This window comes from Lynx canadensis, chromosome A3 (genome assembly GCF_007474595.2).
Source record: "Lynx canadensis isolate LIC74 chromosome A3, mLynCan4.pri.v2, whole genome shotgun sequence".
Taxonomy (NCBI): Eukaryota; Metazoa; Chordata; class Mammalia; order Carnivora; family Felidae; genus Lynx; species Lynx canadensis.
In genome coordinates, this window is record NC_044305.1 from 108,398,841 (window position 1) to 108,420,328 (window position 21,488).

Consider the following 21,488-nt stretch of genomic DNA (forward strand, 5'->3'; position numbering starts at 1 on the left):
TGATCCTATTGTGACAATGTGATTAGTTGAAAGTGAGCCAAAAGCAAAACAAGAATAATTATTCAGCAGCAGTTTTAGAGTGCGTTTGTTTTGCAATATCTGGGAGCAGTACAGATTGCCTTTGCGTCTTTTCTTCTGAGGACAATGCTGATATGGATTCAGTAATTGCTTTATTGACAGCCTTCCAAATAAAACCCTGCAGTGAACAAGTAGACGTGTTGTTCGAGGAGCAAATATTGAGTTGATCAGATGAAGTCTTAGGATTACACTTTCTCATAACCATCTGCCTCAGAGAAACAACTTTTAATATTTTGGCTGTTTTTGCTCTGTGATTTCAGTCAAAGAAGTCAATGCATTCCATTCACCAGAACCGATGGGTGGGTTAGTCAACAGTTCAGCCTCCGTCTTACCTACATATCTCTTAATCTGCCTTAGATTTAGGAAAGGTGGTTAGGCAAAGCAAAAAATCAGGGATGGTTTTTATGAATGAGGAGAAAGAGGATGGCCAGGGCTTCTGTGGTTAAGAGTACAGGCTCTGGGGTCACACTGCCTGGGTTAAAATCTCTAGTTGCTCTTTACTGTATAACCTTTGGCAATTACTAACCCTCTCTAACTTTTAGTTGATCGTCTGAAAAATGGACATCCCAGCAGTATCTGATCGAGGGTTGTGGGGAGATTTTTAAAGAGATAGAACACGTACAACACTTAGCATAGAACCTGGCATTAATAAATGCCTGATAAATATTAATTGCCAAGATAGAAGTTAGATCAGTAAAAGTTCAAATCAGTGACTGAAGAATGGTTAGGATCCTGTGTCCTTTGGCTCCCTGAATTAAATTCTTACACTCTTGCTAAATTTTACTTTGAAGTAAGTGGAACTTAATATCTAATAATATGAACATGTTACCTTTGTCAGAAGAGGCATTTCTGGGGAAGAGGAAGATGACGAGCCTGATTGTGATGATGAACAGTACTGGCCTGCTGGCCGAGAAGCTTCCCTTGTTCCCGACTGTGACCCTTTGGAATGTGCTGGCTCAGGCCTAGTGGAGCCTCCTAATCCAGAATTCACAGTCTCAACATTTGCAGTGCAGAAACTTGCCAGGTGATTGCTTTCAACATTTACGGCAGCTGGGGGAGAACTGAAGAAACTGGAATCACATTACAAACCCTACTCCCCCCTCCTGGAAAGCTCTCCTGTTGCAGGGGCTGCTGCGGTGCTGATGTGCCTAATACCCTCTCTTTCAGGACAGGGTGACTAGGGAGGAATCCATGTTACCAGGGATACTTTCTCAAAATGCCAGTCCTGCCTATATACAGTTATAACTTCACATGAGCATGTTTAAATGAACTTCACTTCTGTGATTTGAAATTACTCAATATTTTTTGTCATGTTTCACACTTGGTAGGTATGGGTTCAACCCTGAACGCTGTCAGGCAGCCCTGCGGATCTGTGATGGAGATGTGGGGGCATCGCTGGAACATCTGCTCACACAGTGTTTTTCAGAGACATTTGGGGAGAGGATGAAGCTCTCTGAGGCGGTTGCCCATGTGAGCGTGGATGAGTGTGTGGAACAGCGGCAGGAAGAGGCATTTGCTCTGAAGTCAATCTGTGGAGAAAAATTTATCGAAAGAATTCAGAACCGAGTCTGGACCATTGGATTGGAATTGGAGTATTTGACGAGTAAATTCTGCAAATCAAAGCAAAAGGAAAGCACCAAAAATACACAGGAGACTTCACTTGAAATCTGTAAATTTTACCTCAAAGGAAATTGTAAATTTGGATCAAGATGCAAATTCAAACATGAAGTGCCCCCAAATCAAATTGTCGGAAGAGCAGAAAGAATTGTAGATGATTCTCATCTTAATGCTCATGAAGATGCCTCTTTTTTATATGAACTTGAAATTCGATTTTCTAAAGACCACAAATACCCCTACCAAGCTCCCCTTGTGGCATTTTATTCCACCAATGAGAATCTACCTCTGGCTTGTCGTTTACATATCTCTGAGTTCCTTTATGGCAAGGCCTTGACATTTGCAGAAACTTCCGAACCTGTTGTATATTCTTTGATAACCCTTTTAGAGGAAGAATCAGAAATAGTCAATTTACTAACAAATACCCATCACAAATACAGTGTCCCTCCTGTGAACTTTCCACCAGTATCGTCTGGGACCAGAATAAATAATCCTGTCTGTCGTAAACCAGTGATCCCAAACAATTCTTTCGCTCCAAATCAGACTCCTGAAGGTATGGAAGGCTTTGATTGAGTGGAGGGTTTTGTGGAGGGGGCATTCAGGATGGATTAAGGAAGACCGAGCTTCTGAGGGCTTCTCTAGGATCTCCCGGTGATCTTAGGCCAATCAGTCTCTTCAGTCCAAGGGCAAAAGGGAATGAGAATCCCCTGAACTGTGGCCTGACTTTAATTGAAAGCCCCAGTTTTGTCACTGTGATTGGGCTGTCTGCATTGAAAGTTTGTAGTGATACAGAAGTTTATTCTACAGTTGGGGGTTGGAAGAACCTTAAAGCATCTTCCCAGAAAATATGTTTGATTTAATCCATTTGGTTTCACATGTTTACTTCTGATGTTTTACATGGAATTACTTTCAACTGAGTTTTTAGAGATATTTCTCTTTCCACAGTATACTAGTGTTAAGGCTCTCTTTATGAAGTCCTAAACCCTCAGTTTAAAAAATGTTTGTGGAACCTTCTGGCTTGATCGCTTTGCGGATTTGCCGTACAGATTCGTCCGCCACAGTTAAACTCCTTTTTCAAAGTTCTTCAAGGAATTCTTATTTGTTGCCATCTTTCTTTGAGAGAAACAAGTTTTCCTGATTTCACAAGAGTTCTTAGGTAAACATCAGTAAGTAGAGAACAATGAAACTGCATTAAGGTGTGGATGGCATACGGTTGGCCAGGTTCACTCACTAGCCACTTGCTGCCAAACAGCAGTTTCTAGTATGTGGGATTCAAATATATTCCTGAAGAAATGACAGATTGTGTGACAGGGCCTTTTTTTTTTTTTAAGTAACACCTTTATTGAGATACAATGTACATACTATAAAATTCACTCTTTTAAAGGGTGCAATCCAGTGGCTTTTTAGTATATTCACAGAGTGGTGCAACCATGACGACTATTTTTTTTTTTTTAATCTTTATTTTTGAGTGAGAGAGAGAGACAGACTGTGAGCGGGGAAGGGGCAGAGAGAGAGGAAGACACAGAATCTGAAGCAGGCTCCAGGCTCTGAGCTGTCAGCACAGAGCCTGACGCGGGGCTCCAACTCAGGAATGGCAGAGCCGAAGTCAGACACTTAACTGACTGAGCCACCCAGGCGCCCCAACCATGACGACTGTCTAATTCCAGAACATTTTGATCAACCCTAAAAGAAACCCCATACTTACTAGCAGCGAGTGCTCATTTCTCCCTTTCCTCAACCCTTGACAGCTATGAATCTACATTCTGTGTCTGTGCATTTGCCCATTCTGTATACTTCCTGGAAATGGAATCATACAATATGTGGCTTTTGTGATCGGCTTCTTTCACTCAGCATAATGTTTTCAAGGTTTGTTCATGTAGGACATATCAGTACTTCATTTTATTGCTGAATAACACTCCATTATAAGGACATGCCATATTTTGTGTATTGATTTATCATTTGGTAGACATTTGGGTTTCATGTCATAGAATTTTAGGAACACTTGCAAATAGTTGAAACTGTCAGTTAATTCCTTGAATGTAAAGAGTCTACAGAATTAACAAAGCATGCCATGATTTTTTTCTTCTTCGTTTTTAATTTGGTTTAGCAATAGCCACTTATTCCTAATTAAAGTATATTTGAAGATGCATTTTAAGTTCTTTAGCAGTAGAAGTAGTTGTTTGAAACGAATGAGCCTGCTTTATTCAAGCTTTAGCTTTTTCTCCATCTTACGATTTTTTTGTTGTTGTTACTTTGTTAGAGAGTGACTCTCCCCCTTTGCTAAAGAAAGGGCTCCATATGGAAAATGTTTCCTTTTATCCCCTGCAAGTTGAAAAAGAATCAGAACCTGAGGAGGATTCAGAGGAGGATGAAGGTCCTGCACCAGTTATAGTGGAGAATGAGAGCTATGTGAACCTTAAGAAAAAGATTTCCAGAAGATATGACTGGCAGGCAAAATCAGTACATGCTGAAAATGCTAAACTCTGCAAGCAGTTCCGAATCAAACAGGTAGGGTGTTCCCAGAGATTGGCTAGCATTGCCTCCCTACTGTACAGATGAACTGGTTAGGAGTTAGAAAGCCTGGCTACCCTCCCTAGTATGCTTTTGTTTCTCTTTAACTCCGCGTGGTCAGTTTCTGCAAGCCACAGCAAACTTGGGTGCATGTTCTAGATAGTTTTGGAAAATCCAATGGCTGGTGGAAGTGAAATGCACGCATATATACCAAATATTCTCAGAATCTTGTGGCTCTGGTACTATGACAGGCAATCTGATAAGTGAAATGAAAATTAGTGCTGTGATTTATATTAGAAAAAATAGTGGAGAAAGGAGAAGGAGGGACTCTGACTCCATTTGAGAGAATCCTAGGATGAATAACTTGCCTAAGGTCACATAGCTAGCAGGTGGCCACACAAGGGCTTCAAGTTAAATCTCTGTTTCCAAAGTCCATATTGTTTTTATCCCATTCACATGAAGATTGTTTTCAAAGAACCTGTAAGTGAACTGTTAGGGCAGGGTTGGATGTAGGACAAAAACAAGTTGCTTAGCCAGTTTGGGGATTGGATTGGATGCTGTCTAGCAGCATTTCTAATTGTGAAGTTCTGATTCTGATTTTTGACACAGCATAACACTATGGCATACGTAGTGCAATGCCTATAGAACATCAAAATGAATAGAAATTCACACCATAAGTAGTAAGATAATAAAAACAAAAAATTACATATTCAGTTTGATCAGTTTGTGTTTAGAGGTGATAAATTTATATGATAACATTATATGCAGAAAATGATGTGTTAATGTAAATTTCTTATATTATTCAAAAATATATCTTTAGATTTAACATATGCTACAATGTTTATTGGCCATCGCACGTCAGACTGAGTTACATATATGTGATGTGTGGCCAAAAAGAACCTTTCATGAGTGTTCTTACTATTACTGATTTTAGTAAAAATCTGATAGAACTGTGCTATCCAGTGTGGTAGCCCCTGGCCACATGCAGGTGTTTAAATTTAAGTTAATTAAAATTAAATAAAATTAAAAATTCAGTTCCTCAGTAGCACTAACCACATTTCAAATACTCACAAGCCACATGTAGTCAGAGGTTGTTCTTTTGGACAATGCTATTATAGAACATTTCCACTAACATGGAAGGTTCTACTGGATAGTGCTGGTGCAGAGAATCCTGCTAGGAAGAGCTGGGTCGTGCTAAACAAGAGGCTTATTTCTCTGACAAGATCTTGCAGTTTATTCAGATGTAGGAAAATCACAAAGACTTCACAGCTTTCTCTGGCTGATTCTCTAAGCAGCCTTCTGCTGAAGTCACCAGCCCCCAATCCTAACAAATCTGCAATTTCTGTCTCTGAACAAATTGTTAAAGAAAGAGCAGAAAGGGTGGGTCTAGCTATGAGATTCCAACCTGAGATCTTTGTGAAAGATGATTCAAAGTAACGTAACTGATGCCTTATCTTTTATATTATTAGGCTTCCAGACAGTTCCAGGCAATTCTGCAAGAAAGACAATCGCTCCCTGCTTGGGAAGAAAAAGAAACCATTCTTAAATTGTTGAGCGATCACCAAGTGCTTGTTATAAGTGGTATGACTGGGTAAGAATGCAATTTATTTGTAATGCAGCTTTCATCCATGAATATGGTATGCACCCTGGTTACCATAACCAGTTCTACTTGTAAAAAACTAGTAACTGTTGTTATTTGTGCTTTACTTGTCAGATATTAAATAATATTTCACAGAACCTAATTTTACAGATCTTTAGCCAACAGACCCAAATTACAAACAAAAAACAAAAAAACACCTCAGAAATCCATCAAGTAATTTATAGACATTGCACACCTCTTCCCTGAGACAATTTTAAGGTAAAAGGTCTAAATGAAGACTTTTACCAGGCCCATTTTTAAATGTAAAGGATAGTTCTAGAACATTTAACTTGGAAACTTCCATCTGCTAAATTTATTCTGATTTCCTTAGAGCTTTTATTTGTTCTTTTAATAACAACTTAGGGCATATTATTTTTCCTACTTTACCCTTTTCGCATGTTATCCAAATTTATTTAGCAGCGATAGGTTGTAGCCTTAATTTAGTTCTCTATTCAAAAGTATTTAACCTAATAATTACATTCGTGCCCAGACTCACCAATATAGTAGTAATTTGAGATCTTCCAGTTTCTTGGAGTGTCTGGGTGGCTCAGTCAGTTAAGAGTCTGACTCTTGATAGCAGCTCAGGTTGTGATCTTGTGGTCATGGGATTGAGCCCCATGTCGGTTCAGTGTGGAGCCTTCTTGGGATTCTCTCTCCCTCTCCCTATGCCCCTCTCCCCTGCTGGCCCTCTCTTTCTCTCAAAATAAATAAATAAACATTTAAAGAGATCTTCCAGTTTCTTATATTTTTAAGAAAAATTTTTTAATATTTATTTTTGAGAGAGAGAGAGAAAGAGAGAGAGGAGGACAGCGCAAGAGGGGAGGGGGGCAGAGAGAGAGGGAGACACGGAATCTGAAGTGGGCTCCAGGCTCTGAGCTGTCAGCACGGAGCCCCACGCGGGGCTCGAACTCACTAACTGAGATCATGACCTGAGCCGAAGTTGGATGCTCAACCGGCTGAGTCACCCAGGCGCCCCTCAGTTTCATATCTTTTTAACCTCAGTCTACTTGTAGCCAAATCAGTAAGATAATACATAAAAATCATAACATAATACTCCCATTTCTTTAGGATTCAAACATAGAGGTCATTTGTAGTGGTGTTTACAGAACTTAATCTAATGTCTGTTCAATTGTCTCAATTTTACAAATGATACTAAATGATTATTTGATTGCCCTGTTAATCTGAGTGCAAATTCCTAGCAGTTATGAGCTGTAGGTAACAAGTCAGTAGGTCAGTTTAGAAGATAAATGAAGATTATGAATTTTATCATAATCAGGTTTCTCACTTTCCTCACTGCACATGATTGTTTTGGGTTTTTTTTTTGTTGTTGTTTTTTTTTTTTAGTTTGGTTTTTGGTTTTTTTGGTGACTAGCACTTGAAAACTCTCATATTAGGACTTATTTGTTTTGACATACAGATGTGGAAAAACCACACAGATTCCTCAGTTTATTCTGGATGATTCTCTGAATGGACCACCTGAGAAGGTGGCCAACATCATCTGTACACAACCCCGACGAATCTCGGCAATATCTGTTGCTGAACGTGTTGCTAAAGAAAGGACAGAAAGAGTGGGTCTGACTGTGGGGTACCAGATCCGGCTGGAAAGTGTCAAGGTTCGTATGCTCTGCTTGTTTCCTGATAACAGAAATTTAGTTTTCAAGTATAAAGAGTTTTTGGGGTTTGGAGACACATGGGCAATTTGGGATGTAGACTTAGGTAGGGCTAAAGACCTTTCAGAAATATTTTGGTATAAACTCTTATTTGAGTGTACTTAATTTCCTCTACCTTTTATTCTGAGGCACCTGGGTGACTCAGTCATTTAAGCGTCCCACTCTTGATTTTGGCTCAGGTCGTGATCTCATGGTTCATGGGATTGAGACCTACATCAATCCTTGGGATTCTCTCTCTCTCCCTCTCTCTCTCTGCTCCTTCCCTGCTTGCCTGCACATGCGAGCACACTTTCCCCCTCTCTCTTTTAAAATAAAAGAAACATTTTTTTTTTAAAGACCTTTTATTCTTTATTGGCAGAAGTGATCTAGTAACTGCTATTTTACTCTTAATCCTGAGACTTAATCCACTTAACCAAATAAGGAACAGACAAATTTAGAATTGGGTTTATTATTCACTGTTGTTTTTATGTTTTATAATACTTTTTGAATGTTTTTTATGAGGTTTAAACTTAAATTTTTGATATAAAGTAGAAAAGCTTTTACTGTTGTTGGCCAGAAAGAAACTATGCATTTAGTGTGGTTTCAGATTAAATGCAACTGCTGACGTTTTCAATATTCTTTGTCCCTATCCATTCAAAATGGCCTTGCCATTTTGGCTTTGAAAGTGTTCCCTGGGGTGCCTGGCTGGCTCAGTCGGTAGAGCATATGACTCTTAAGCTCAGGGTCATGGGTTCAAGCCACGTGGGCTCAAGTTGGATGTGGAGCCTCGTTAAAATTTAGAAAAGAAAAAAGAGAGAAAGAGTTTCCTTTTTTCAAAAATTCCATGAATGCCTTCTATGCCCTTTTCTGTGTAAGTCCTCAGCCACCAGACTGTTGTACTGCACCACAGGCGTGCTGCTGAGAAGGCTGGAGGGAGACACAGCTCTACAAGGAATCACCCATATCATTGTTGATGAAGTTCATGAGAGGACAGAAGAAAGGTAAAACAAAGATTTTCCAAACAAATAGCCACACACATAAAATGAAGACATGGCTGAAAGAATTTTGTTCTGTTTCCAGTTCAGTTTCACAGAGCTAGAGAGGAAGGCCACAGAGGAGGCCCAAATTAGAGAAGAGGAACGCTTTCCTGATCTCCAGGGTCTGTAATACTAAAAAGGCTAGGAGGGCATATGTTCATCACTAGAAGAGTCATCCTGTCAGATGGACATCTTCTCCCAGGAGATACTTAACACCTCCTGGGCATCATGCTGAGCTGGGCACTGTACTTAGGAGTAGCAGATGTAAGGCATGCTGTAGTTGATGGATTGGTCAGTATGTCCTTCCTTCTTTGTTCATTTGGTCAGTCATTCAGTCCTGACATTCTTTCATACATTTATTGAGACTGTATTAAGTGCCAAGTGATCTGTTAATTGCTGGGGTTGCTATAGTGAGCAAACATATATGACTCCCCTTTATCTCCTTGTCTAGTAGGAAAAACAAATAATGAGCAAATAAATACGTAAACAATTATGAATTGGAGTAAGTACTATGAAGGAATAAACAGGTTGCTGTGTTTGCAGGGGAGAGATCCCTGAGATGGTCAGAGCTGCTATCTCTCAAGAGATGATATTTAAATTAAAAACAGAAGTATGAGAAGGCATCCTGTGTGACAAATGGGGGCAAAGCCACCATTCTCACATTCTGCAGTGGGAAAGGGTATCATGAGCCCAGAAACTGGAGGAAGGCTGTGCAGCTGGTTGTAGTAAATGAGGGAAAAAGTAGCAGGTAGAAAAGGAAGAAACCAGATCTTCCAGGGGCTTATATACCATGACAATAAAGCATTTAGATTTTATTCTATGAAATTAGAAGTCATTAAAGGGCTGGGATGTAAAATCAAAATTCTGAGTATTTTAAAAGGAAGGGCCTAGTGAATAGATGGCATTAATCATAGTTTGTCATGTGGATCATGTTCTAGAGCAATAAAAAAAAAAGTAGTATGGAAAAAAAAGAATCCCATGAAAATTATTAGACTTTCCCAAAAAGGACTATACTATTATAAATACCTTGAATGGAAGGAAAATCTAAGTAACTAAAGTTGGCAGATTGCCAGAGAAGCAGAAAATAGCTAATAGCAAAATTTAAAAAAGAAACAAACAAAAAAACATGAAAAGGATTCCCTGCTACTGCTAATAAAAAGTTTTTAAGAACTGAGCAGGGAAGACATAGGACCAGAAGACTATTTGTTCAAAGAAATAAATACACTGATACTCTAGTAAATAAGAAATATCAAGTAATTGGAAACTAAAGAAAAACAGACTTACATATAAAAAGAATAGATCAAAATAAAAAGAAATAATTCCTAGGACATGGCAATAGTAAATTTTAAATGACTATACACAAAACACTGGGAATCTTTGAGGGGCAAATAATTTTTTTGTAGAGACTCCAGAAAACAGTGGGGGGAAAAAATAAATGGTAAGTCATTTCATTTTTGCAGGTAAATGTTCAAGTGAACATTTGAAAGAAGAAAATATTTTCACAGAATCACTAAACAACTTGGAGGAGGAAATCAAATATGACATTCTACCAGACTAATAATATTTAAATGTTATATTCTAAAGGTACATTTAAAATTTTAGGGGAAATTATATCCCCTATAATTCTAAATATAAAAAATGGTTTTGGCTTTCATAACATCTATATTTCGACAAACTCAGAGAAACTAGAGCATAGTACTGGATCTGTTTTCTCAATCGTGATCTCAAAAGAGAAAGATTTTTATATAAAACTTAATGACTTGTAGATATCAACAGTTAAAAATTCAAAATAATACCCGATGAAAGATAAATTACACTCAGGAGAAGGGAGATTCAGTCATTTACAAATAGCAGCCTTTGGGAAAGGAGTGTACAAATTACAAGAAAAAGGGGAATATTTGCCGGCTCAGATGGAAAAAGAAAAACAAAAAAATAGGAGTAAAATCTAGGACTCAAGATCAGTAAAAATATACATAAGATTAAAGGTTAAATATAGAAAAGTTATAGCTGTGTTTGTTTAAAATTTTTAATAGATTTTCTGACCATAGAGATAACATGATTTTTCTCAATGTTTGGAAAGTATCAAAGAAATGTCAAAAAATATTTTTTGTCCCCTGTATAATAATTACCTGTTACAATTTTGGTCTGTTTTCTTCTGGGAGTATATTAGGAGTTAGGAGAGAGATGTGGTAGAGAGAGATATATGTCTCCACAAACACTATTGGAGTTGTGTGTGCTGCTTCTCATATAATAGTTAACATGATAGCATGAACTATCTTTGAAGTTATTAATAATTGCAGAAGGAGATTTTAAGTATGCGTGTATTATAAATTATTTAAGCATTTCTTAATTGTTATATTATGTCCTTTTCCCTAAAAAAGAAACAAAAGTCGTACATGTAAGTTAATTAGCTCATGAAATTAAAGAGAATGAAATAGTACAGGAATATGCTCTCTTTAAAACTTAAAGCTATACAGGAGGCACCTGGCTGGTTCAGTCAATGGAACATGCAACTCTTGGTCTTGGGGTCGTGAGTTTGAGACTCACATTGGGCATGGAGCCTACTATCTATCTATCTATCTATCTATCTATCTATCTATCTATCCGTCTATCTATCTATCTATCTATCTACCCATCCAAGCAATACAGATAAAATGAAAGTCTCCCTTAACACTTCCAAAGCATTACCAGTCTCTTCCCCAGAGATAACTGTGGTGATGAGACTAGTGATATGTCCTTTTTATACATTGACATTTATGTTTACTTTGTTAGCAATAGGTACTTTTGCTTTCTGACCTTTTTTTCTTATACAACTGATGTGTTCGTTTAGTAAGTCAACAGATTTTTTGAGCAGCTACTATTGTTCCAGACATTGTTCTAGATTATTTTATTAGTAAACAAAATAGACCCAAATCCCTGTCCTCATAGAGCTTCTATTCTGATGGGTGAGCTCAACAATAAGAATGATAAATAAGTAAAATATCTTAAGTGCCAAGAAGAGAAAAGGTGATATGAAATGCAGGGGAGGGGAGCATTTGAATTTTTAAATAGAGTGACTAGGGAAGGCCTGGCTACAAAGGTATCTTTGAGTAAAAACTTGAAGGAAATGAGGGAACTACCTGTGAATGTCTGGGAGAAGCCCATTGCAGGCAGATCAATAACATGTGCAAAAGACCTGAGGTACATGCCTCCAGGACAACAAGGAGGACCGTGTGGCTGGAGTGAGTGAATAAGGGGAGAGCCGCCGGAGACAAGTGGTGGTAGGGGCAGAAAATGTCATGTAGGACCTAACTTGTTAGTGAGGATTTTAATAAGTCATCAAAGGATTATGAGCTGAAGACTGGCACAGTAAGATTTACATTCGAACAGAACCATTGGTCTGCTCTATTGAGAAGAGATTGCAAGGGGATGGGCCAAAGCAGGGAGACCAGTAAGGATACTGCTTTTGTGCAGTACTTGTTGCAGTACATACTTCGGTTTTTTTCAGAGATGTTTTCATATCAGTATCTAAAGCTCTGTGTTATTTCCTACTGTCTGCCTCATGTTATTCCACAGATTGGGTGATTTCTTTTTAGCCAACCACTTCTTGGTTGATGGACATTCAGGCAGTTGTCATTGTTTTACTATCACGAACAATGTTATTATGAAAATCTTTGTATATTCTTCATTATGTATGTGTAGATATCCGGAAGTAGAATTATCAAATGCAATGATAGATCCTGTTGGTACTTTGATTGGTACTACACTGATTTGAGTTTATTTGGTTATTTGAGTTTATATCTTCATAATTTTAAGTCTTCACATCTAGGATCATGACATATCTTTCTATAAGATGTAGAGTTTTTTTTTTTCACATAGGTCTACACATTCCTTGCTCAAAATGCATCAAAAGCTAATTCATTTTGGGGCACCTGGGTGGCTCAGTTGGTTAAGCATCTGACTTCAGCTCAGGCCATGATCTCACGGTCAACGGGTTCGAGCCCCACGTCAGGCTCTGTGCTGACAACTCGGAGCGTGGAGCCTGCTTTAGATTCTGTGTCTCTGTCTCTCTCTGCCCCTTCCCTGCTCTCTCTCTCTCTCTCTCTCTCTCTCTCTCTCCTCTCTCCCTCCCCCTGCAAAAATAAAATAAACATTTAAAAAAATAAAGCTAATTCATTTTTATGTATTAAATTTGTTTCATCTTGAGGTGTTTCTTTTATTTCCCTTAGTGACTTCTTGCTGCTAGTCTTGAAGGACATTTTGTTGCAGAGACCAACTCTTCAAGTTATTCTAATGAGTGCAACTTTAAATGCTGAGCTCTTTTCAGAATATTTCAGTTCCTGCCCAATTATTACTATACCAGGTGATTAATATGCATCATTAAATATGCCTTGTTCTGATAAGCAAATATAATTATTTTTAAAGTTCATCTGAGATGTAAAATAACAGGTATTGATATTTTCTCAAGAAGTGATTAGATTTATAACAAATAAAATTAATGACCATATAATGAAATTAATAAAGAAGCAACATTATATCCATTTGCTAAGAGATTTCAGTTTTACATGTGCTTTTGAAAAAAGTCTCAGTTATTAGGATTTCTAGAATTCCGTTGTGTTTAATATTGAGTTAATAGTGGTAATCTGTCATAGAGTTGTCTCTGTGTATAGCAGATTTGTTCACTACAGGATTCTGCTAACTTCCTGGATGTTGGTCCACTCTGGGAGAAAGTGAAGTTGAGTAGTCTGTGTGTTCTGGTGCTTTCACAGTCTCACTGTGGGATTAATTTATCACCTTGGACGTTGCTTTATCCTTCTGCAGTTGATTGTCACAAGAACAATTTATGGACGATTTTGATGAATAATCATACTATTTCTTGTAGTTGTTGAATGTTTAAAAGTCCCCTTGGGGGAGGGGAGGGTGGGAAAAGTGTAACAGGTTTAAAACAAAGAAAGAGGTTAAAAAATGTCCTATTACCAAATGAGCATTTCCACCTATATACTTATGTTTTTTTATGAGCTGGAATCTATCTATCCCTTCTAATTTCTCTCATCAAAAGCTTTTCTTTTCTTCTGATATGTTTAAGACAACAGAGCAAACAGTACCTTAATGTGCCAAGCTTTGTTTTAAGAGAATTTTACATTTGCCAACTATTTATTTCAAGGTAGTTGAACAGGTATCCTGAGTCTTTTATTTTCTTGTCCTTCTAGGTCGTACGTTTCCTGTTGATCAGTTTTTTCTGGAAGATGCAATTGCTGTGACAAGGTAAGGAAGACATTAATTAAGGTTTGGTGAAAGTCTTTGAAAACATTATTTTACCTCAGTGTGCCAGCATTTTAATAGACATGTTAGTTTTTCTTCTAATTTTTCCATTTGAGTGTTTGGTTTTCCCTTTTCAGCAAATATTATACAAATCATTTGCAATTCACATCACAGTACACATTGTATGTTAAGAGTACTGACTGGAACTATGTAAACTATGGACTTTGGGTGATCATGATGTACCATTGTAGCTTCATCAGTATAACAGTTATACCACCCTGGTGTTGGGGGGCGGGGGGGGGGTGGTGTTGATAATGGGGAAGGCTATACGTTTGTGGGAAACAGGAGTATCAGGAAACCTCTGTACCTTCTGCTTAATATTGCTGTGAACCTAAAACTGTACTGAAGAATGAAGTCTATTGAAAAAATGATGAAGGACAGGGCACCTGAGTGGCTCAGTCAGTTAGGTATCTGACTTTGGCTCAGGTCATGATCTCATGGTTCATGGGTTCAAGCCCCGCATCAGGCTCTGTGCAGACAGCTTGTAGCCTGGCTCCTGTTTCGGATTCTGTGTCTCCCTCTCTCTCTCTGCCCTCCCCTGCTCACGCTCTGTCTCTCTGTCTCTGTCTCTCTCTCTTTCTCTCTCAAAAATAAATAAACATTAAAAAAAATTTTTTTAAATGATGAAGGACCAGGTATATGGAGAATTTAATATGAAAAAAAGTACCCGTTCTGCAGATAAACTGCCAATATTTAAATCCCTCTACTTACTAACTGTAACATTGATGAGTAGCTTGATCTCTGTGTGACTCAGGTTCATCACAAGTAAAATGATATATTAATAGCTGCTTCACAGGGTTGTCATGAGGATGGATTAATTAATTCTTAGAGTTAATAGCTGCAGATGCTTAGAACTGTGCCTGGCACCTAACAAATGTTAGCTATCATCATCATCATCATCATCATCATCATCATCATCATCATCATCATCCTGCAGTGCTCAGGGAGCTTGCAGTCTAGTGTGAGAGTCAGGATGTCTGCATAATTTCAGTGCTGGGTAAAAAATGGCCATTTCCATTGGATACAAACATATTTCTCTCCTTTGAAAGCCCTGATTCCTCTTCCTACTCTTTGACCATGAAACCACCACCCGCCCCCCCCATGGTTTTATCCTTGTGCTATTCCTTCTCACCATTAAACTCTTTTGTCCCTCTGTTAGACTCATGTGATTTCAGATGTCACCTCTGTGCCAAGAATTTCCAAATCAGTATCTTTGTTCCTGACCTCTGAGCTCCAGAAAGAAAATGCCCTTGCAGTCCGGCACCGAAAACTCAGTTCAGAATTTTTCTCCTACTCCCTGCTCCTTCCCTGTCTAATAAGACCTACTTCTAATTCTCTATTTATTTAATGGTACAGTTTTCTCAAGCGAAAAACCCCAAAACAGTGGCTCTCAAACTTTTGCGTGCAATAAGCCTATGTAGGGAACTTATTAAATAAATTGTTATGTGGGGGCCCTACCCCATTTCCGCTGTGAATCTCTGGGGAAATTAACGTGTTAACTAGTTTACCTGTCTTTATTCTCTCACTTTCTCAAACTCACTGCCTCCAGAATTACCTTGAAACAGAACCAAAAACATTCTAGTGTGTTCCCTACCAGAAATAGGACACAGGCCAGCAGAACCCTGGACTGGTGAAAGAGAAGCACATGAATGGGGCAGAGACAGAGCAGCACTCTGCTGATCGGAAAACATAAATAGGTGAATATTTTCATTCCTCACCAACAGACCTACATACTAACAGCCCCATCCCTTTGTTTAACTTCCTCAGGTACGTGCTGCAGGATGGGAGCCCTTATCTGCGCTCCATGAAACAGATGTCAAAGGAGAAGCTTAAAGCGAGGCGCAGCAGAACTGCGTTTGAAGAAGTAGAGGAAGACCTGAGGCTCTCCCTTCACCTCCAGCACCAGGATTCTGTCAGAGATGCAGTACCAGACCAACAGTTGGATTTCAAGCAGCTCCTGGCCCGCTATAAAGGTAATGTGTTTCCTGGGGGAATATTACAGTTATGTCATAGGGAACCAGTTTCCCCCCGCCGCCCCCCACCGTGATCCAGAGGAAGAAAAACGTGGCCCTTGTTTCACAGCTACATTGTCTTTAATGCATCAGAACAACCTTAAACTTGGAAAAAAAAAAAAAAATAGCAGTTTCAACACATTTAGATATAATTGTGATTATATTTATATATAGGTATTTTCTGATTATAAAAGAAATGTTTATTATAGAAAAATTGGGAACTAGTGAAATACAAGTATATTCCTTAGTATTTTGTAACTTTTTATTTTGATATGATTGCAAATTCATAATAAAAGCTGGCAGGACCATACAATGAACTCTCATATATCCTTTACCCCAGCTCACCAATTATTATTTTGCTTCATTTCCTTTATCATTTGCACTGTGTACACGTTATATATTTTTTTCTTGAACCTTTGAGTAGGTTGCAGATATCATGTCCTTTAATCCCTCGTATATGAGTACATATTTCTTTCTCTTTTTTCTTTTTTAATGTTTACGTATTTTGAGAGAGAAAAAGAGAGAGCACACGCGCGCCTGCAAGCCGGGGAGGATCAGAGAAAGGAGAGAGAACCCCAAGCAGGCTCTGCACTGTCAGCACAGAGCCTGATGCAGGGCTCAAACCCATGAACTGGGAGATCATGATCTGAGCTGAAGTCAAGAACGGACATATGTATTTCTTAAGACCATAAGCACAGGACATGATCAAAATGAAGACATTTAACTGATATAATACTATTATTTAATCCATAGTCACTATTCTAATTTGCCAATCATCTCAAAAATGTCCTTTATTGCTATTTTTTTCTGGCCCAGAATCCAACCCACAATTATGTATTGCATTCATTGTTGTGTGTCTTTAGTTTCTTTTGATCTGAAAAAACTCCTCAGCCTTTATTTTTCTTTTAAGATCTTGACATTTTTTAGGAGTTTGGGCCAGTTATTTTATAAAATATCCCTTCATTTAGATTTGTCTAATGTTTCCCCATGATTAAATTTAGGTTAGAAAACCCAACCTTTTGGGTTTCATTTTTGGTTAGAAAACCACAGAAACAATGTTGAGTCCTTTTTGGTACATCGTATCAGGAGGCATATGACATTGGTTTGTCCCTTTATTGGCAGTGTTGTTTTTGATCACTTGGTTAAGGAGATGTTGGCTACGTGTCTCCCCTGTGTAGGTCAGTTTGTTCCCTTTATAGTTAATAAGTCATTTGTGGAGAGATATTTGAAGACTTTTTAAATAGCCTCTAAAATCCTCAAAATGTCATCCACTAGTTTTAGCATTACTCACGGGCTTTCAAATAGCGTCTTTTGTGGGTCCATCCTATACTGAGCATTTCTTTATGTGTTCTTAGCTGATCCCTCCTCCTATGCCAGGTCCCACCTAACTGTTCTTTGTTCCTAGATAGTCTACTGTGCATATGAGCTGGGCTAAACACACAGACACTGCAACATTACTACTGTTGCTTTCTTCCTTAAAGCCTAGACCAGAGACATGTCTCAACTGCCCTCCCTGCTCTTTTCCCTGGACTGCCACCCCAACTCCTCTAGCCCTTCCAAAAAAACAAAAGTGCTTACCTTTCAAGGAGTAAGAGCCTGCATCCCCCTTTTCTATAGGAGAAGAAGCAAATGAGTTTTCCTTTTTCTCCTTCCGTCGAAGACTATCTTCCCAGTCCTGCGTGGGGAGTGGTAATCATCCAGGAATTAGGGGATTAGCTATTATTCTGCTGTTCAGAAAGATATGCATAGCTCCTAAATATTTCACTTAATCTTCCCAACATCCTGAGAAGTAAGGTTGAGAGTATGAACTTGCATCATACAGACCTGGGTTCAACTTGCTCCCTCAGAATTCCTCAAGCAAGTCCCTTGTCCTCTCTGTACCTCAGTTTCCTAATCTATAAAATGGAGTTGTTTAGGGAGTTAAATGAGATAATACAAATCCACAGCACGGTGCCCATCTAGTCAATACACATTAGTAATTTTAACTGAAATATGTCTGAGTCAAAAGCTTGTGTTCCTTCTGTACATCATGCCAGCTGATAATTCCCATTTCCTTATTCTATTAAATTATGGAACAGGAAAACCCCTTTGGTTTCTCTTTTGAAATTTCGGAATTTTCTTTAAAAGTTATGATGGGATCTAAGCCAGGCCTTTCCAATTTCAAGCACACAGTTTACCAAAGTTCAGAAAGCACTTTTGAGAATTCCTTTCTGAGGGGGGAGGAGGATAGAAGATTTGGGGTCATGAAACCCGGCTCTGTCACTAGCTTCTCTTTCCCTATAACAAAAAGACTAAATCCGGTTGATCTCAAGACTCTCTCATTTTTCAGAAAATCAAAATAATGTTTCTGAGGTCAACTCTTAAAACTTTTTCTAGTTAAAAAAATAATCAGTCCTTTTAAGTAGTAAAAACTGCCCAACTATAAAAACTTTCTTTTATTTATTATTTCTTTAATTTCTTTTATTACATTTATTTATTTTTGATAGAGAGACAGAGCACAAGTGGGGGAGGGGCAGAGAGAGAAGGAGACACAGAATCCGAAGCAGGCTCCAGGCTCCGAGCAAGAATTCAGCACAGAGCCTGACGCACGGTTCGAACCCACAAACTGTGAGATCATGACCTGAGCCAAAGTCAGACACTTAACCAACTGGGCCACTGAGGTGCCCCTTTGCTTTTATTTTTTTAAAGTTTTGTTTTGTTTTTTAATTTTTGGGAAAGACAGAGAGAGTGCAAGCAGGGGAGGGGCAGAGAGAGAGGAAGAGTCTCAAGCGGGCTTCCTGCTGTCAGGGCAGAGCTCGACATGGGCTCGAACTCCTGAAACTGTGAGATCATGACCTGAACCCAAATCAAGAGTCAGATGCTTAACCAACTGAGCCTCCAAGGAGCCCCTGAAAAAATTTGTTTAATGTTTATTTTTGGGGAGGGGGGGCAGAGAGAGAGGGAGACAGAGGATCTGAAGCAGGCTGTGCGCCGTCAGTGAAGAGCCTGATTCAGGGATGAACCCACAGACCACGAGAAACCAAGAGTGGGACACCTTCACCGCCTGAGCCACCCAGGTGCCCCTAAAAATTTTTTTAAAAAACTATTTCACTTCTCTTTTTTTCTGTTAGCTGATCTTTTCTCCTTTTTAAAAAAATGTCTAGCTTTTTGGGGGCACCTGGACAGTTCAGAGGGTTAAGCATTCAACTCTTGACCTCAGCTCAGGTCTTGATCTCAGGGTCATGAGTTCAAGCCCTGCACTGGGCTCCACGCTGAGCATGAAGCTTACTTAAAAAAAAAAGAAAAGTCAAGTCTAGCTTTTTGGAATCTTGACAGATAAAAATGATTCCTTCTCTGCCTTCCACACCCCACCACACCCTTATTTATATAACCTGTTTCTTTCTTTCATTTTTGACCCACACAGGCTCCACACTGTAGAACAACATTGTTTAGAAACTGCTTTTGCCCCTTTTCAAACTTTTTAGCCTAATATAGGAAACTTCTCTTCCATGATTCTACCTGCAGCTATTTTGTTCTAGTTAGACTATATTTAGGGTGATGGGCTATTAAGAGGACCCAAGAAGAAAGGCCAGTAGTCTTTAGAGAGTTAGACTCCCAAGAATATGCTATTTGTTTTTAAAAGAGCCCAAGCTTATAGCTGTTATAGCCCAAGCACAAAGAACTGTGTCTTTCACTAGGCCTCAGATAGATTCGGAGGAGACTAGAAACCCTTAAACTAGAAGTCTGAGGATAGCCTTCAGGAGTTGTTAGTGAAGCCATTAAAATCACATGTATTTTTCAGGGAAGATCCAAAACTTGTGTGGGGCATGTGGGTGGCTCAGTCGGTTAAGCTTCGGGCTGTTGATTTCGGTTCAGGTCATGATCTCATGGTTCGAGGGTTCAAGCCCTGTGCTGGGCTCTGCACGGCTGGTGCAGAGCCTGCTTTGGATTCTGTCTCTCCCTCTCTCTCTGCCCCTTCCCTGCTCACACTCTCTCTCAAAATAAACTTTGGGTGGGGACGGGAAAGAGTCACTATTGTGAAGATGTCAGTGAAAGCTTTGGTCTCTGTTGATTTTCCTGGATTACTATTGCCTGGACTTCCATCTGACCTGACTCATGACTTGATTGAATCTAGGAGGGGTTTCTAAAGTGTATTTGTCTTTGAATTTTGTTTCTGGTATTTAAATGGTCACTAAGTGTGTGATGGGTAAAAGGGGGGAGGAAGAAAGGAAACAGCAGCCTATCTGAGCCTTTCCAGCAGGGTCAGGAGCCTGTTCTTTGGGTCCTTGTTCAAGCAAAAAGTTCTCCTAGTAAACGTGTACTTTCTGAGCGACTGAAAGAAACCAGGTCATTTCAGTGCATCAGTGTGAACATCTGTGTTGGCAATTCAAGGTGAGACCCACCCAGTTCACAGGCATCGCTGTCTTTATTAAGGGTTAGTTATCCTTCTGATTTTTACCTTTCTTTCAGGGGTTAGCAAATCAGTCATCAAAACTATGTCCATCATGGATTTCGAAAAGGTTAATCTGGAATTAATAGAGGCCTTGTTAGAGTGGATCGTGGATGGAAAGCACTCCTACCCTCCAGGTAATCGCTTCTTCATTTGTGTGGGAGACGGCAAAAGGAAGGCGGCTCACTCAGATGATGGGTGCTGTGGGAGCGACCTCCCTTCCTGGAGCCGTCACCCCCATCCTCACTTTTTCACTGCCAGTTGTATGTAAAGTTGCTTATTAGGCTTTTCAGCGGGGAGGATTTTACCTTTTACTTTTCGAGGTTCACCTGCAGCTTTCACTCAGCACTCTTTTGTTCCCGCCGGGCAAAAAGATGTTAACAACACAAAATCCACGAGGAGGAAGTTTGAAAAGAAGGCCTGGGTGATCCACATATTAAACACCTAACCCCAGGCTAAATGGGAGTCTGGTAATGAGTGTTTGATGCACATGAAGGTCACAGGGCAGGGGGGTTAAGAGAACAGGCTCTCGAGTCTGATAAAGTCCTAGCTCTGCTACTCAGGAACTGTGTAGTCGCAGGTAGAGAGCCCTTATCTTTGCTATGCCTCAGCTTCCTTGTTTGTGAAATGAAGACATTATAATAAGTCCTCTGACGTGAAGATATTTTGAGGATTAAAAGAAACCATCGTATGGGGTCCCTGGCTCCTGGCTGGCTCAGTCAGTGGAGCACAGGACTCTTGATCTCAGGGCTGTGAGTTCAAGCCTCACACTGGGAGTAGAGATTACTTAAAGATAAAATCTTTAAAAAAAAAGAAAAAGAAAGGAAGAAAGAAAGAAACCATATGTAAAGCACTTGGCGCAGTGCCTGGCATGCAGTTAATGCCCATCGATACTCCGCCTAAAAACGATACCGTTGCGATGATAACGTATTTTGTCACCATTATTCCTATGATCGTTGCTACTACTGTGACGCAGAGCAACAACTACTTTCCCCTTACTCGCCGTCGTCCTATCCCAATGGCCTTCTTAAGCTCACTGGGCAGACCCTCATCCCCCAAATCTTCTCGTAACTGAATCCGTCACATCATTCAGGTTTCTGCCAAACATTTTCTCTTCAGAGGAGTCTTCTCTGAACTCTTACTCTATCGTGATATCCAAAAGTGATTTTCATTTTCATCGTAGCACCACGCACTATCCAGAAGCATAGTTCTGCTTAC

The 21,488-nt window shown here is 39.3% G+C and overlaps 1 protein-coding gene across 2 annotated transcripts in view; it reads left to right on the forward strand.

The window, feature by feature from the left end:
* DHX57 (DExH-box helicase 57) overlaps positions 1–21,488 on the forward strand; it is a 54,767-nt gene that overhangs the window by 11,703 nt on the left and 21,576 nt on the right. Inside the window, exons 4-13 of one of the 2 annotated variants that reach the window (XM_030311252.1) lie at positions 917–1,102; positions 1,407–2,245; positions 3,953–4,200; positions 5,673–5,794; positions 7,260–7,455; positions 8,368–8,492; positions 12,737–12,870; positions 13,718–13,772; positions 15,597–15,802; positions 20,291–20,407. In XM_030311252.1, coding sequence (XP_030167112.1) covers positions 917–1,102; positions 1,407–2,245; positions 3,953–4,200; positions 5,673–5,794; positions 7,260–7,455; positions 8,368–8,492; positions 12,737–12,870; positions 13,718–13,772; positions 15,597–15,802; positions 20,291–20,407 — 2,228 coding nt within the window. The remainder of the gene's footprint in view (positions 1–916; positions 1,103–1,406; positions 2,246–3,952; positions 4,201–5,672; positions 5,795–7,259; positions 7,456–8,367; positions 8,493–12,736; positions 12,871–13,717; positions 13,773–15,596; positions 15,803–20,290; positions 20,408–21,488) is intronic. The other variant, XM_030311253.1, reaches the window with a different exon arrangement.